The 17,003-nt window shown below is 49.0% G+C and overlaps 1 protein-coding gene across 1 annotated transcript in view; it reads right to left on the minus strand.

The window, feature by feature from the left end:
* REC114 (REC114 meiotic recombination protein) overlaps nt 1–17,003 on the minus strand; it is a 126,297-nt gene that overhangs the window by 15,118 nt on the left and 94,176 nt on the right. Inside the window, exons 4-5 of the mRNA XM_043523398.1 lie at nt 8,694–8,906; nt 1,315–1,398 (exon numbers count right to left, since the gene is read on the minus strand). Of these exons, the coding sequence (XP_043379333.1) occupies nt 1,315–1,398; nt 8,694–8,906 (297 nt within the window). The remainder of the gene's footprint in view (nt 1–1,314; nt 1,399–8,693; nt 8,907–17,003) is intronic.

The following is a 17,003-nucleotide window of genomic DNA, read 5'->3' on the forward strand; positions in this document are numbered from 1 at the left end:
TAGTAACTAGATGGCTCCCAAAGCAGCCAACGTAAGAGTGTCATGCAGGAGCTGGCGGGGGGAGAAGATGGTCAGAGGAGAGTGTGTCTGATGCACTGGAGTTCACAGCCATGCAATAGAGTTGACCCTCAGCTTGCCTCCACCCCATGCTGCACAGGCATGTGTAGCTGTCTACAGCACATCTACTGCTCTTGGTGAACCTCTAATTTACCACAGCAAGGCACCTTCCAGAGCAGACCCCATTCTACTTTCAGAATTAGTGTCTCTAACTGAGATTGCCATTGTGAGAGAATCAGTGGCCCACTCCAACTGTCAACTTAAGGAGTGGACAGTGGCCGCATTCCTCCCTCTGATACTACAGCTGACAAATTAGCATTAGGCTTTAGCATTTTGATGGAAGTATTCTATAGTTTGCAAACAGACCAATACACAGGTGAGAAACAGCCTGTGTGCTAGATCTAGGCTGTGATATATTTTGAGGCCTATATGCCATTCACCTAATGCAAAATCTCCACTGTGTTTAAAAAAAGTTTAGGGTTCATGGTTGCAAAAACAACCTTCCAAACATGAACAGACACTAACCCATGCATTGATGTCTATGGAAATCAATAGCTTTGAGAGGGGTGAACTCCTAGGCCCCTATTAATGTCACTGAACTATCAACTCTAAAGCCAATGACTTCTAAGGAAAGTTTTACTATTCCACTGCCCTTCACATGGGCAGTGGAAATAGGGTAAAAGGGTAGACGTGAAGCCCACGGGGAACTGGGAGTTGTTGCTAGGAAGGAAGTGTAGGGGGAAGACACAGAAACGGGACAAGAATAATAGTGCCATGTTGTCTTACTGATACTGAATGTGATAAAGTACTGAACAAATAAAAAAATGTAGTTACTATATACATGCCACTCTACCTTGTTCTTTGAACTTTCTATTGATAGCAGTGGCAGTTCTGGATCAAGGTTAGTATGTGTTTCTAAATTTATTCACCAGCCCACAGTTAAGTAAAAATTGGAATTTGTCTCAGCACACTAGATTGGTTTAAGTGCATCTAATATTTTTCTTTCTAGCCATAAGGGTCTGAATGTTAATTAGAGTGAAATCTGAGGTTCTGCAGCCAAGTCCATGGCTACTCAACAGCAGACACACAAGGTCCTGCCCTTTTCTCAGTGTATGGTCTTTGTGTGCTTCTGTCTTGATGTCTGCAAGTTCCTGTTTCACTGAACAAGCTGGTACATCATCAACATAGCCTGCCACAAACTGTCTCTCCCTGCCAGAGAGAAGCGGTGTCTTGTCATATGACAGTGTTTGACTCTACCTGTGCTAGCTCTGTCACGGATCTCTGTCTCTCTGGAAAGCTTGTGCATGACTGGGCTGGAGGTTTATCTATAACGTGACTTGGCTGGAAAGTATCAAAACAGAATTTAAATTAATAAGGATCACAGTTCAATCAGTGCAATAAGGATAAATGAAAAGTATTCCACTTAAGAAGGAACAATCAGTTGTACACACACAAAATGAGAAATGACTGCTTAGGAAGGAGTACTGCAGAAAGAGATCTGGGGCTCATAGTTGACCATAAGCTAAATATGAGTCAACAGTGTAATACTATAGCAAAAAAAGCAAACTTCATTCTGCAATAGTAGGAGTGTTGTAAGCAAAACACAAAAAGTCATTCTTCCTCTTTACTACATGCTGATTAGGCCACATTGTGTCCAATTCTGGGGCAACTATGGAAAGATGTGGACCAATTGGAGACAGTCCAGAGAAGAGCAACAGAAATGATTAAAGGTCTAGAAAACATGACCAATGAAGGATGATTGAAAAAACTGGGTTTGTTTAGGCTGGAGAAGAGAAAACTGAGAGGGGACACAATAACAGTTTTCAAATACATAAAAGGTTGTTATAAGGAGGAAGGAGAAAATTTGTTCTCCTTAGCCTCTGAGGATAGGACAAGAAGCAATGGGTTTAAATTGCAGCAAAGGTTGTTTAGGTTGGACATTAGAAAACGTTCCTGTCAGGGTGGTTTAGCACTGGAATAAACTGCCTAGGGACATTGTGGAATCTCCATTATTGGAGATTTTTATGAACAGGTTAAACAAACACCATGACTGCAGGGGACTGGACTAAATGAGCTCTTGAGGTCCCTTCTAGTCCTACAATTCTGATTCCTCCCAGGAGGAAATGTAGGGTAGTGGTGATTGGTGACTCTCTTATAAGGGGGATGGAGGCACCTCACGGATGGCCAGAAGCAAGGGCAGGAGTAGCTGATCCCATTGGTGTAGGTCACCTGGGGGAAATTGCACAGCATGTCCTTCATAGTACGGTTAAACCATTCAACCAAGCCATAGGTTTGCGGGTGGTATATGGAGGTGTGCAGCTGCTTAATCCCCAGGTCGCACATCAGCTGCAGCAGCTGGGAGGTGAATTTGGTGCCCTGGTCAGTAAGGATTTCCCAGGGCAGGCCCACGTGGGTGAAGACCTTCAGAGTTAATCAGCAACTGTTCAGGCAGTGATGCTCCATAGTGGTACTGCTTCGGGGAAACAGGTGGCATAGTCCACGATGACCAGTATGTACTGAAATCTGGCAATACTTTTCGGAAGGGGGCCCACCAAGTCCATGGCTACTCACTTGAACGACGTTTCTACAATGGGCATGGGAATCAACGGGACCTTGGGCGTCCGTGGCGGAGCGGCTAGCTGGCATTCTGGACAGGAACTATAATAGTTCTTCACCTCCTAGTGTACACCGGGCCAGAAGAACCTTGTCAAAATTCGAGCGAGGGTCTTTTCATGGCCCAAGTGCCCTGCGGCCGGGATGCTGTGGGCGAGTTTCATTACAGCTCATCGGTGACATTAAGGCACAAGAAGTTGGGTCTGGAGCTCTCCGGTGTGAGGGTCTCATTCCATCTAAAAGAGATGGTTGCAGCGCAACTCGAAATGGGGCCACCACTTTGTCTGGGACTGATCGATCAGAGTCCCATCGACGGCCGCTAACTGTTCATATGCTTGACTGAGGGTGGGGTCCTCCCTTTGGTCCTGGCAAAAGTCAGTGCTAAGCATGGGTTCGACGGTGAGCCCCGGCGGGGGTTCCTTGGGCTCTCCTCCCTGTCCGTTGGCTCCTTGGAGCAGGTCTTAGGGCAGCCCCCTTCAGGCACTAGGGTGACCTCAGGGCCTTTCTCAGCACTTGAGTGAAGGACCTCTGGGCACTAGGACCAATCAAGTCCCAGGATCACCGGGTAGGCTAGTTGAGGAGCCAGGCCGCCCACCATCAGCCGCATGACCCTGTCAATGGTTAGCCGGATTCGGGCACTGGGGTAGGGCCAGACATCATCGTGGATGAATTGCAGTCAAATCATCCACAGGTGCAGGTCAGCTGGAAGGCCTAAATTTTGGCAGATTAGCATCTGGCCGCATCCTGAATCAATCAGGGCCAGGGTCGGGCAATCCCCAACAACTACTGGCACTGTAATCTTGGTGGGGTGTGGCCATCAGGCGTGGGTTTCTCCCGCACAAACGTGACCGGGGCTGCAGTCCATCTCGGTGAAGTCACGCTGCAGGTGTCCGTATTTCCCACAGAAGAAACAGGGTCCAAGCTCTGGATGCTCAGGCTGGGCAGATGTTCCCACGGGGCCCCTTGGGGGGCTTCGATTGGTCCCCCTGACCCCTGGCTCAGCAGTCGCTGGGGCTTGTCGAACCGGCACCTCCGGACTGCTATAGCGGGGCTCCTGGCCCCGTGAAGGGTTTCGTAGTTCGGCCCGGGAGCTCCCCTTCTTCTTTAGGTTAGGGCGCTCGGGCCCTGGTGTGTGGGCTCGAATCGCCAGTCCCCACAGGGTTTCAGCTGCGAGGAAATCCTCCATCAGAGTGACGGCGGCGGCCTGTGTCGCAGGCCAATGGCGGAGGACGCAGGCCCCTCCTTGCAGTGGGAGGATGTGGACAAATTGTTCCATAATAACTTGCTCAGTGAGCTCATCTGGGGTTCGCCTCTCGGGCTGTAGCCATTGCTTGCATGCCTCCCTCAGCTCCTGGGCCACCAACCAAGGTCGGGCATCCGTAGGGAAGGTCAGATTCCAGAACCGCTGCCAGGAGGTTTCCGAGCTGACGTCCAAGGCATATAGAATCGCTGCCTTTACCCGGTTGTACTCTGTGCCTCCTCCATCGATAGTCCGCAGTACACAGTGTGTGGCGGTCCCGGTCGGATACGGGGCCAGGAGGGTGGCCCACTGGTCTTGGACCCACCCCACGACTAATGCCACCCTCTCAAAGATCACAAGGGAGGCCTTGGGTTCATTGTTGGGGCCTATCTTGGTCAACTGGATCGGCGGACTACACTGGACGGCCCAACGGTGTCTCCTGGCTGGGGTTCTGCAGGACGGGGGAGCAGAGTTGCCAACTGCTGCAGGCATTGTTGCTGGTGGTCCTGGTTCTGGTGTCCCAGCTCCAAAATCAGCTGTTGCTGTTGTGCCCCTAACTGCTGGACCAGCTGCTGTTGCCGGGCTGCCGCTTGCTGCTGCTGGCTCTTAGCCAGGAACTTAATGAGCTTGTCCATATCCATGGCCATCCTGGGCACGTTCCTCCTAAGACCCCTTCTCACAGGGATCAGGGGACTGCTGGCCACATTCTCCACATGTGGAGGGGTTTGGCCAGGGCTCGTCCCTCTCCGGGGCGGCGGGAGACCACACTGCCTCGCTACTTCCTTTCAGTTCTTGACGATGTATTAGCCTGGTTGCGGCAGTCTCTCACCATGGAGCAATAAAGGCAAACACAGACAGTTATTTGTACCAGCCCGTGGTTGGTGGCAATAGCGAGTCAAGGGCTCAGGTCCTCAGGCAGGAGCTGAGCAAAGGCAGGTAAACAACAAGCCCAGGCTCTTAGCTCAGAGGGGCCTGGGAGAGGGGGAGACTGCCACCCACAAGTTGGGTGGCGGGGGGAAGCAGGCCCACCCACTCCACTGCGTCCTAGCAGAAGGCCTGCTGCTGAGTCAGTGGGGATCCTGGCTGCAACACACTGACATAGGCTCTGGCAGTGATACAGCCAGACTAGGGTTCGATGCCCCCGGGTTAATTCCTAACTCCCCCTCTAGAGGTACCTGGGTCCGGACGGTGTCCTCCGGGGGGGTCAAGTACCATGGGCTCCTCAGGGTAACTGGCGAGGGGTAGGCTTGGCAGCTCCTCTAGGTAACTGGCGAGGGGCAGGCATTGGTCAGGCGGGTGAGTCTTTGGGTCTGCCACCTGTTGCTGGGGTCTCCCAACCGGGAGCTAGGCTGCAGGCAACTGGCCTCTCTGGTGGCTGCTCCTCCAGTGAGCTCTGGGGTTGGGCTTTTATACTTCCTGTCCTGCGCATTGACCTCTGGGGGGTGGGTGCAGGAGTCACTGGCTCTGCCCCTTTAGTGTCCGGAGGGGCTTGTCCCTCCCTGGGGTGGCAGGGAACCACACCGCCTCGCTACAGACCCCCTCCCTGGCCAGCTGTACGCTCTGGCGATCGAGCCCTTCCTCTGTCTCCTCCACCGGAGTTTGATGGGGTTGGTGCTTCGGGAGCTGGAGCTGCGGCTGGTCCTGTTGGTGTACGCTGACGACGTGCTCCTCATGGTGCAGGACCCAGGTGACCTGGTGCGGGTCGAGGCCTGCCAGGCCATCTACTCAGTGGCCTCCTCTGCTCTGGTCAACTGAGTCAAAAGCTCTGGCCTGGTGGTTGGGGACGAGTGGCAGGCGAGTTCCCTCTCACCCACGCTTCAAGCCATCTGGTGCTCTATCTTGGCATTTTTCTTTCCGCCACGCATCCTTCTTCACTGGAGAACTAGCAGGATTTGGAGCCTAGGGTGGGTGAGAGGCTGCAGAGATGGACAGGACTGCTCCAGTGTCTCTCCCTGTGAGGGAGAGCGCTGGTGCTGAACCAGCTAGTCCTGTCCATGCTCTGGCACCAGCTCAACACCCTGAGCCTGGCCCCGGGGATCCTGGCCAGGCTCCAGAGGACAGCCCTGGAGTTTTTCTGGCCAGGACTGCACTGGGTCTCTGCAGGGGTCTTGAGTCTTCCCCTGGAGGAGGGAGGGCAGGACATGGTCTGCCTTCGCAGCCAGGTCTGTCTTCCGCCTCCAGGCCCTGCAGAGACTCCTTTATGATACAGGTAGTCTGGCGTGGAGCACGTTGGCACATGCCTTCCGCCGCCGCCTCCAACGGCTCCAATAAGACTGGCAGGGGTCTTCCGTGAGACCTCTCCAAGCTGCCGGCCTTCTACCAGGACCTCCTCCAGACCTGGAAGCTCTTTTCGGCAACCAGGTCCCTTGTGGCCAGCGAGGGGGCAGACTCCTTGCGGAGCCCCTGCTACACAACCCTGATCTACATGTGCATGTGACGGAGTCTCCCTCGATGCGCCAGAGGTTGGCCCTGGCAGAAATCACCAGGGTTGGAGACCTCCTGCATTATGACGGGGGGACTGGGAGAATCCCCGGGTGCTTGGTCGGCGTATGGGGCTCTTCACCCTTCCAACCCCCCTGCGCGTACTTCAGGAGGTGGGGGCTACCTTGTCACCCACTTCTCTCATCTTCCTGGGGCGGGCCCTAAGATAAGGCTCCCTGTCCATCCTCACCCCAGGCCCTCCGGACCTTTTTATCGGGCCCCTGTTCCGTGAACCTCCCCCAGCCTCCCCACTCCCATACTTCGAGCCAGCTGCACGTCCTGTATCTGATTCACTTCCGAACCACGCCCTATACATGCTCATGCTCCACATGTTGCATTTCCTCACTCTTGTGTCCCGCTCCGACACCAAATGGCAGGACCACTTACCATCTGTAGAGGGTGAGGAGCCCCGGTGGGCCAGTATCTATTCCACCCTGGTCCCACGGGCTGCCGGGCACATCGGTTGGTGGCTCCTTTACGGATCTGTGAGCACAGGTGTGTAGCTGACGCAGTTCACACACATTCCTGAGGCCTTCCCGTTCTGCGGCGAGGGAGAACCTGGCGCACACCGACCTTGAATGCGCCAGGTTGCAGCCCCTCTTCCAGCTCCTCCAGAACCTCTTGCTGAGGTTCTGGCTGCACTTTTCCCTGCACTTATTCATTTTCGCACACCCTGTCCGTGGCCCCACAAAGTCTCAAGATCTCCTCATCAACCTCCTCCTGGTCCTCACAAAGGTTGCCATCTTTAATACCAGGAGCTGGATGCTGGATGAGGGGATGCTCTGCAATTCTGGGATCAATTGTCTCACGCCTCCGGGCAAAGTTCCTTTGGGCAGCATCCGCTGGCTCCCTTTGAGGAGCAGTGGGAGCTGTCCGGGGTCCTCTGCTTGGTGTCCCCATCCGGTACCCTTTTTTGAACTTATGAGCATCACTCCGACCCCTGTTTTCTCATTAGTTGTCCCAAGTAATCAGTTGGAACCCGGGTCCAGTGGTCCCTCCCGCTAGGCTGGGCGAAGGGCCTTTAGAAGTGGGCGTGCTTGTGCCCACCCACCTCCCAGATTTTTCCAATAAGGTATAGAAGCATAGAATATCAGGGTTGGAAGGGACCTCAGGAGGTCATCTAGTTCAACCCCCTGCTCAAAGCAGAACTAATCCCCAACTAAATCATCCCAGCCAGGGCTTTGTCAAGCCTGACCTTAAAAACCTCTAAGGAAGGAGATTCCACCACCTCCCTAGGTAACGCATTCCAGTATTTCACCACCCTCCTAGTGAAAAAGTTTTTCCTAATATCCAACCTAAACCTCCCCCACTGCAACTTGAGACCATTACTCCTTGTTCTGTCATCAACTACCACTGAGAACAGTCTAGATCCATCCTCTTTGGAACCCCCTTTCAGGTAGTTGAAAGCAGCTATCCAATCCCCCCTCATTCTTCTCTTCCGTAGACTAAACAATCCCAGTTCCCTCAGCCTCTCCTCATAAGTCATGTGTTCCAGTCCACTAATCATTTTTGTTGCCCTCCGCTGGACTCTTTCCAATTTTTCCACATCCTTCTTGTAGTGTGGGGCCCAAAACTGGACACAGTACTCCAGATGAGGCCTCACCAATGTCGAAGACCTCACTACAGAACCATTAATAACTACTCTGAAAATGCTTTCCCAACCAGTAGTGCACCCACCTTGTAGTAGGTTCATCTAGGCTATATTTCCCTAGTTTATTTATGAGAAGGTCATGTGAGACAGTATCAAAAAGTGTAATGTGACATACTTCCTGCTGGGCAGAAACAAAGAAGCCTAGGATACAGGAGTCACAGGCTGCAGCTACACAGAGTAGTAGGAAGTTTGTTACCTCATTGCTATACATAGTTCTTGTTCATAATAAAGGGTTTATCTTAATATTGGTCTGCTTGTCAATAAGATACTACATTAGCAGATAGCATAGTTTTGTTTCTGGACAAATGCATAGATGAAATGCCTCTTTTCAAAAATTTGTACTATTAAACAACAGGATTAAAATAGTGATGTCTTATACCCAACAACCACACAAGGACCATATTCTTATTAGACTACACACCCAAGCTCTGGGCCTAAAGCAGTGGTTTTCATCCTATGGTCCACGGACATCTGGGGGTCTGCAAACTATGTCTAAGACTTCCAAAGAGGTTCGCACCTCCATTTGAAATTTGTAGGGGTCCTCAAATGAAAAAAGGTTGAAAACCACTGGCTTGAAGGAGTATGGACATGGCACTTAAAGTAGGCAACCATTATATTTCTCAGTTTCACACACACACTCTTCTGGCTTACTCCATGCAGCATCGATGTATTTTGTTCGGAGTCCTTCACTTGTCTTTCACGGTTAGCCAGCTGACTATGACCTTGGTGCAGCTCTTGGCTTTGCTCATCTGTTACCTGAACTGTTACATAGTCTGCAAGTTTCTGCACACAATTATAGCAGTGTTCCAGCGCCTGCTCTTTTGAATCTCCACCAAACTGAATACGAAACATGCGGCATTCATTCTGTTTAAAGCCAAAGAGAGAAATTAATTTGAGTGTGCATCCCACCAAACAACTTTGTTTTTAATTAAATTTGTATTTATTGTAGCCAAAACAAAATAGTGATAGTTACTGGATCACTGCACCAACTATAAACACAAGGTTGGTTAAATTTCTCCTTGCTGTATAAGAACGGCCATACTGGGTCAGACCAAATGTCCATCTAGCCAAGTATCCTGTCTTCCAACAGTGGCCAAAGCCAGGTGCTTCAGAAGGAATGAACAGAACAGGTAATCATCAAGTGATCCATCCCATCACCCATTCCCAGCTCCTGGAAAACAGAGGCTAGGGACACCATCCCTGCCCATCCTGGCTAATAACCACTGATTGGCAAAGAGTTCCACAGGTTGACTGTGTGTTGTGTGAAGAAATGCTTCCTTCTGTTTGTTTTAAACCTGCTGCCTATTAATTTCCTCTTCATTTACTCCAAAGGAGCTGTGACGAAGTGGGACTGTTCTTAATGTTTCCTCTGAATAGTGTGGGGGTGCCTCAGTTTCCCCTATGCAGTTCTTAAGTATCTAGGTGGTGGGATAAGGGTGTATGATCACTGCAGAGCCCTAGAGGGCAGGTGTGTGCAGGAGTCTGCAAGGTGAGAGCTAAAGGATTGAAGAAAAAAGGAATCAGGTGACCTCCTGGCCCGGGAAAGGAACAAAGCCCAGAGGAGGAGGGGCTGGAGGGAGTTTCAGTTTGGGGCTGGCTGGGACATGGAGTGAAGGGCAGACGTGGTTGTCTGGCTCACTGCCCCCCAAAATGGACCCAGCTGAGGGGTCCTGTTCTCTGCACATACAAGCTCTGTTTTAGACCATGTTCCTGTCGTTTAATAAACCTCTGTTTTACTGGCTGTCTGAGAGTCACATCTGACTGCGAAGTTGGGGTGCAGGACCCTCTGGCTTCCCCAGGAGCCCCGCCTGAGCAGACTCGCTGTGGGAAGCGCACGGAGGGGCAGAGGATGCTGAATGCTCCGAGGTCAGACCCAGGAAGGTGGAAGCTGTGTGAGCTTTGTGTCCTGAAGACAGTCTGCTCCCAGAGAGGAGACTTCCCCGGAGTCCTGACTGGCTTCATGAGGAGCAGTTCCAGAGCATTGCCCAGGGACTCCGTGACAGGAGCTACACCAGAAACATTTTGTCAAATAGTCAAAGGTGTTTCCCAGTGCAAATATGGAACCAGGAAATGTAAGCAAGAAGCTTTTACTTTTGCACATGCCACTATCTATCTGCATCTTAAAGGGAGAATTTTCAGTCTGCCATAAGTTGATGCTGAAATATTAAGGCACATTCCACTTCAATTTATCGCTTTAACATTTTTGGAAAGTTGGTGGTTCACTGCATTTCTAATGCAACACTGGCCAACATAAAGGCCACGAATGTTTAACTATTAGTGTCCATGGCTGCAAATGTGATTTCCTGAGAAGTAGCACTCTGCCTGCAGCCAGACCATCAAAGACTAATCAGAGCTCTCACCATCTAAGCCTGGTGGGGCTTGGGCAATTACTTGAATCAGAGATTGCCAAAAAATAAAGCAGGCTGCTGTAAGTATTTCTGGGGAAGTAAGAAGCACATTCCTTTGGTCATTATTAAACCAATGTCCCAGGGTACAATTAAGGGCCCTCCCTGGGATATTGGTTTAATAATGACCGAAGGAACGTAGAATCTTTTAGAGGATACAAACCAAGTTCTAACCACTTCTGGCTACTAAAAATCCAACGTCACTACAGAGAGGAGCAGAGGTATTAGCCATGGAATCCAAGCCAAATTCTGACTTTGGTATTATTATTACATGGTAATTAAATTTTCCATTTCTAAATTTTCCTTATAATTTCAATTTATTAAGTTATTCTTCATTTCAGACTTTCTTGAACCCACAGTTTAGTGTGAATATGCATAGTTAAGCAGTTGTTGCCTTCCACCCCAGAGACAGCTGCACTTCAGTGGTGGATCAAATGCAATGTACAGCTGTTTAAGCTTATGTAGTGAGACAGACTGACCTCCCTCCCCTGGGTGGGCAGAGCCAAATCCACCCCACCCCACTCACTGGAAGTACCAGGGCGGGACAGGAAGTAGAGAAGGAGAGCCCTGGACCTCAGTTGCTGCTGAGCCACAGGAGAGTGGAGGTCTCTTCTACGGAGCAAATGATCCTATAAGAGCCAAGCCAAGTCCAGTCCCACCATCAGGGGATGCAGATGAGGACCACCAGGGGCTACCAGTGGCTGAATACTATGAGGAGACAGGGGATTTTTTTGGACCATGGGATCCTACACCCAGACTCTGGTAGGAAATAGTCCAGGGGGACCAGACTCTAGTCCAGTTCTGCTGTGGGAGTGTAAGTCAGTGTGTTGTCTGGATTCCCCACTGACCCAGTGGTGGAGACCTCTGCCACTGTTAAGGCCCTGGGCAGGGACCCAGTGAAGTTGGGTGGGCCTGGGTTCCCCTACCGCCTGCTGCGAGCCACCACCCTTTGGGTAGCAGCCTATTCGCTCCTAGGCCAGAAGGCCCCAGGTGGCTGAAGGCTTAAGACTGATTGTGGCTCTGCCTTGCCCAAAGGGCCAGAGCTTCCTCACAGACTGTTAATTATAGGCTGTTAATTACTGTCTTCCCCAGCCAGGTGGCTGTGGGTTAAGGACTGTTGTGCCTCACCCCACACAGGGAGCTGGAGCTCTCCCCTATAAGACTGTTACTTGCAGTCTGCCAGTAGTAAGGTTTTATTGGAAATCCTCTCCACTAGAGTGTGAGGGACCACTAGAGCTTAGAAAGCACATTGTGATCCTTCAGGTTGAAAGATGCTATGTAAATGGAAGGCTATTGTAATCACTTTTTGAAATCTGTCTTTGGAAGCACTTATTAGTGAAAATCAGCCTCACTCAATCCACTTCCCCACAAACAATGCCCTCAGTTCCATGAGGTTCTGGATAACTTTGCACTCATGGAATAGCCAACAATGCATACAATGGTAACAGAGTCTCACATAATGTTACCTTTTACTTATATAATGAATGGAGAACTTGTTTCTAAATATTAAAACAATATCTTATAAAAACCCCTCACCAGATGGATGCTGTATAATTTCCAAGGTGAGTTTGATAGCATCCGCCTTGATAGCAGTCACATCACACAATAGACTGGAAACTGCAACTACTAGATATAATTCTGTAAATCATTTTGAAAATGCAGGCCAAAAAAGGATTCAAGTATCTGACATGCATGTCTTTCAAGTGAGCTAGCATGCCTTAAGGGCTGATCTATATACTTAACAGCATGCAGGATACAAAAGCTTGTGATGTGCAAATTATTCAGACTTTTATGCTGATCTTGAAATTTTAAAACCGAAAATGGGCTTAAGATACCAAACATGAACAAGTCTCATTTAGATGGACAATGCTTAGTTGATCCTGGATGTTTCTGAATAGAGCTCCACATCACTAAGCCAATATCATATTTATCCTATCTTTTTCTTTAATGACCAGATCAGTAGACTGTACTACTGCAAATGGCCCAGCTTGATTATCATACACATTGTAAGGAGAGTGATCACTTTAGATAAGCTATTACCAGCAGGAGAGTGGGGTGGGGGGAGAGAAAACCTTTTGTAGTGGTAAACACCCATTTTTTCATGGTTTGTATGTATAAGAACATCTTCTGTATTTTCCACAGTATGCATCCGATGAAGTGAGCTGTAGCTCACGAAAGCTTATGCTCAAATAAATTGGTTAGTCTCTAAGGTGCCACAAGTACTCCTTTTCTTTTTGCGAATACAGACTAACACGGCTGTTACTCATTCATCTTTACCAGGTAGTCAAATACTTGGAAGTTAAATGTGAAGTCCTCTAAATTTATGTAGCTCACCGAACAATCTGGCGTATTATTACAGGCACATTATTTTAAGACACAGCTATTATATAATGTGATTTAACGGCACTGCAAGTAAATAACCCTGTTCTAATGCTTTTTAAATGGAAAAATGTCAAAGTGATGGTTCAGATTTTTAACTCTCTTTATCCATTGTACCATGAAAAGCTTGTGGGATTTTTCTTCTAGTTTATTGAGCTGATAGAGGAATTTGATCAACTCCTCCCAGTTCAGAAGTAACTCATGGAGATGCAAGGCATATTTTTAATGGGAGAATTTACCTATATGGGACAAAATCAGAAATGACATTTTAATTTGAACTCCTTTTGGGGGATTTTCACAAGAGACAAATAATATCTTTATGGTCTCTTGGGGGCACTGTAAAATATTTAAATACACTCCAGCTCTGATGAGCTACTGTTCCCTTGCTGTGTATATGTGGATCTGAATTATACAAAAGTTATAACATCGGTACTTTGAATTGCTGTTCACCATTGATTTATTTTTGTTGTAGACATTTATTTTCTTTATGTAGGAGGAAGGCAGCAACAATTTAGCTAAGGAGCATATATAAATGGATGTGAGCACAAACTTCAGGTCCGATGCACAACTAGGTGTGCTATTCAAGTGCAGAGTGTACCCTGTAAGGATTTTTAAATAGTCTGATCATGTATATTGTGCTTAGTCACCAATAGAGTTTCAGTGAAAATAAAGTGTATAAAGGAACATTGCTTCCTACAACTATCTTAAAGAACACATTGCACGATAATTTTTATATAAGAATACTTTTCCATTTTATATGTGGCGGTAACTAACAGACTACATAATTTTGGGGGATAGTTAATAACCAGAAGAATTTTGTGCCTTGAGTAAACGATAAGAAGCTGTAATATGAATGACAATTACAAGTTTGTTCATAATTCTGTTTGCGCAGTGTTTTAAAGTTTCCTTCATTATCATTCATGTAAATATTTATATAACTTGAATGCATTTCCTATTTGTGAGGTATCAATCCTATCCTTGGATAAACTAACTTGGAGTCTGAAGCAGGGGCACCGGAACAGGGGGAAGGCCATGGTCCTCCCACTTTTTACTGTCCATAAGGACGAGTGAGAGGGGAGCGGGGCCATGGTTTGGGTGCCAGTGGGGGTCTGAAATGTTTATTAGCCCAGGATATAGTTAATAAGCAACACTCCACTTCATATACTGAAGTGATGTGTTTAGAAAAAACATGGTTAAAAATTTTTTTTCTCCAGAAGAAGAGATGAAGGTAATAGGCCACCATAGTGACAGTCAAAAGACAGCTGTAGCGGCCCAAGAGCTAGCAAACAGAGCTGTAAAGAGGGGAGTTTCAGTGGGAGTTCTGTTGGAGGAGAAGAGGCTTGTAGGGACTTTGTGCTGGGAGGGAAGCTGAGCCCTGATTAGGGGGCGGGGCTTCTCTGACTAGGGCTCTTATAAAGCCAGTCAGGCAGCGGCACAGACAGCTGTAGCGGCACAGGAGCTAGCAAACAGGGGAGTTTCAGTGGGCGTTTGTAAAGGGAGTTCGTCTTGTGGTACTTGTTTCGGGTTTGTTTTCGCTGTGGGTGGTGGTGGTTTGGTGTGGTTTGTGTTTCCCATATTAACAGGATTTAGGTGGGAAGGCTATGACAGATACAGAGGCAGCAGTGGGAGTGACTCATGTAGTGGAAGACACAATGAAGACGACTGGATGTGGAAGCTGCGGTATGTACATAATCCTGGAGGGGGTACCTGGTAAGAGTTTTGTCTATCGGAAATGCCGTCTGATAGAGCTGATGGAGGAAAAGATCCGAGGTTTGGAGATGCAGGTAGAAAGTCTGGTTGAGTTTAGAAAGGGGTTTGAGCAGATTATGGAGCAAAGACATGAGGTATCTGAAGGGAAAAGCTCAGACTTGCAGATGGAAGCAAGACTGAGGAATTCTGAGGGGAGATTGGGTGAGGAAAGTGGTCAGTGGAAGCATGTGACTAAAAGAACCAGGCAGAGGAAAAAACGGGCTAGTGAAGGAGAAATAGAGATCAAGAACAGATTTGCAGAGTTGGAAAATGAAGAAGGGGCTCAGCAGGTAGTCACTGAAAGTGGAAGGGCAAGGAAGAAGAGAAGAGCGGCTAGCCCTATAGGAAAAGGGGAAGAGTCAATGGAGACTACACCAAATATGAGCCCCAGGAGGATACAGGATGGGTTGAAGAGGATTACAAGGGAAAGTAGGAATGGAAAGAACTTGCAGCCAGAGGGGACAGGGGATAGACTGGAGAATAGCACCGTCACCAGGAAAAGGCAGGTCTATGTGATCGGGGACTCTTTGCTGAGAAGAATAGACAGGCCTGTAACCATAGCTGATCCAGAGAATAGAAGGGTGTGCTCTCTACCAGGTGCTAAGATAGGGGATGTAGACCTGAGGTTGAAAAGGATCCTAAAGGGAGCAGGAAAGAATCCCCTAATTATCCATCATGTGGGAACAAATGATACAGCTAGGTTCTCGCTGGAAAGTATTAAGGGACACTATGCTAGGCTGGGGAAGATGCTTAAGGAAATTGAGGCTCAGGTGATCTTTAGTGGGATTCTGCCTGTTCCTAGAGAAAGGCAACAAAGGTGTGACAAGATTATGACCATCAACAGATGGCTTAGGCAGTGGTGCTATAAGAAGGGCTTTGGGATGTATGGCCACTGGGAGGCATTCATGGACAGAGGACAGTTCTCTCGGGATGGACTTCATCTGAGTAGGGAAGGAAATAGACTTCTAGGATGGAGGCTGGCACAACTGATTAAGAGAGCTTTAAACTAGGAATTTGGGAGAGATGGCTGGGAGATGTCCAGGTAATCTCCACGCCGGATTTTAGCATTGAGAGGGAAGAAGGCATGAGATGCACTGTCCTGAGATGGGGGGTTCCACGACCACCACTCCCAAGAGAAGGAGGCGGGTGGTGGTGGTCGGGGACTCTCTCCTCCAGGGGACTGAGTCATCTATCTGCCGCCCTGACCGGGAAAACCGAGTCTGCTGCTTGCCAGGGGCTAAGATTCGTGATGTGACGGAGAGACTGCCGAGACTCATCAAGCCCTCGGATCGCTACCCCTTCCTGCTTCTCCACGTGGGCACCAATGATACTGCCAAGAATGACCTTGAGCGGATCACTGCGGACTACGTGGCTCTGGGAAGAAGGATAAAGGAGTTTGAGGCGCAAGTGGTGTTCTCGTCCATCCTCCCCGTGGAAGGAAAAGGACGGGGCAGGGACCGTCGGATCGTGGAAGTCAACGAATGGCTATGCAGGTGGTGTCGGAGAGAAGGCTTTGGATTCTTTGACCATGGGATGGTGTGCCATGAAGGAGGAGTGCTGGGCAGAGACGGGCTCCATCTTACGAAGAGAGGGAAGAGCATCTTTGCGAGCAGGCTGGCTAACCTAGTGAGGAGGGCTTTAAACTAGGTTCACCGGGGGAAGGAGACCAAAGCCCTGAGGTAAGTGGGAAAGCGGGATACTGGGAGGAAACACAGGCAGGAACGTCTGTGAGGGGCGGGCTCCTGCCTCATACTGTGAAGGGGGCGATCAGTAGGTTATCTCAAGTGCTTATATACAAATGCACAAAGCCTTGGAAACAAGCAGGGAGAACTGGAGGTCCTGGTGATGTCAAGGAATTATGACGTGATTGGAATAACAGAGACTTGGTGGGATAACTCACATGACTGGAGTACTGTCATGGATGGTTATAAACTGTTCAGGAAGGACAGGCAGGGCAGAAAAGGTGGTGGAGTAGCACTGTATGTAAGGGAGCAGTATGACTGCTCAGAGCTCCGGTACAAAACTGCAGAAAAACCTGAGTGTCTATGGATTAAGTTTAGAAGTGTGAGCAACAAGAGTGATGTAGTGGTGGGAGTCTGCTATAGACCACCGGACCAGGGGGATGAGGTAGATGAGGCTTTCTTCAGGCAACTCGCAGAAGCTACTAGATCGCACGCCCTGGTTCTCATGGGTGACTTTAATTTTCCTGATATTTGCTGGTGCATAGACAATCCAGGAAGTTTTTGGAAAGCGTAGGGGACAATTTCCTGGTGCAAGTGCTAGACGAGCCAACTGGGGGGGAGCTTTTCTTGACCTGCTGCTCACAAACAGGGAAGAATTAGTGGGGGAAGCAAAAGTGGACGGGAATCTGGGAGGCAGTGACCATGAGTTGGTTGAGTTCAGGATCCTGACGCAGGGAAGAAAGGTA

This window comes from Chelonia mydas, chromosome 10 (assembly GCF_015237465.2).
Source record: "Chelonia mydas isolate rCheMyd1 chromosome 10, rCheMyd1.pri.v2, whole genome shotgun sequence".
NCBI classification, from domain to species: Eukaryota; Metazoa; Chordata; order Testudines; family Cheloniidae; genus Chelonia; species Chelonia mydas.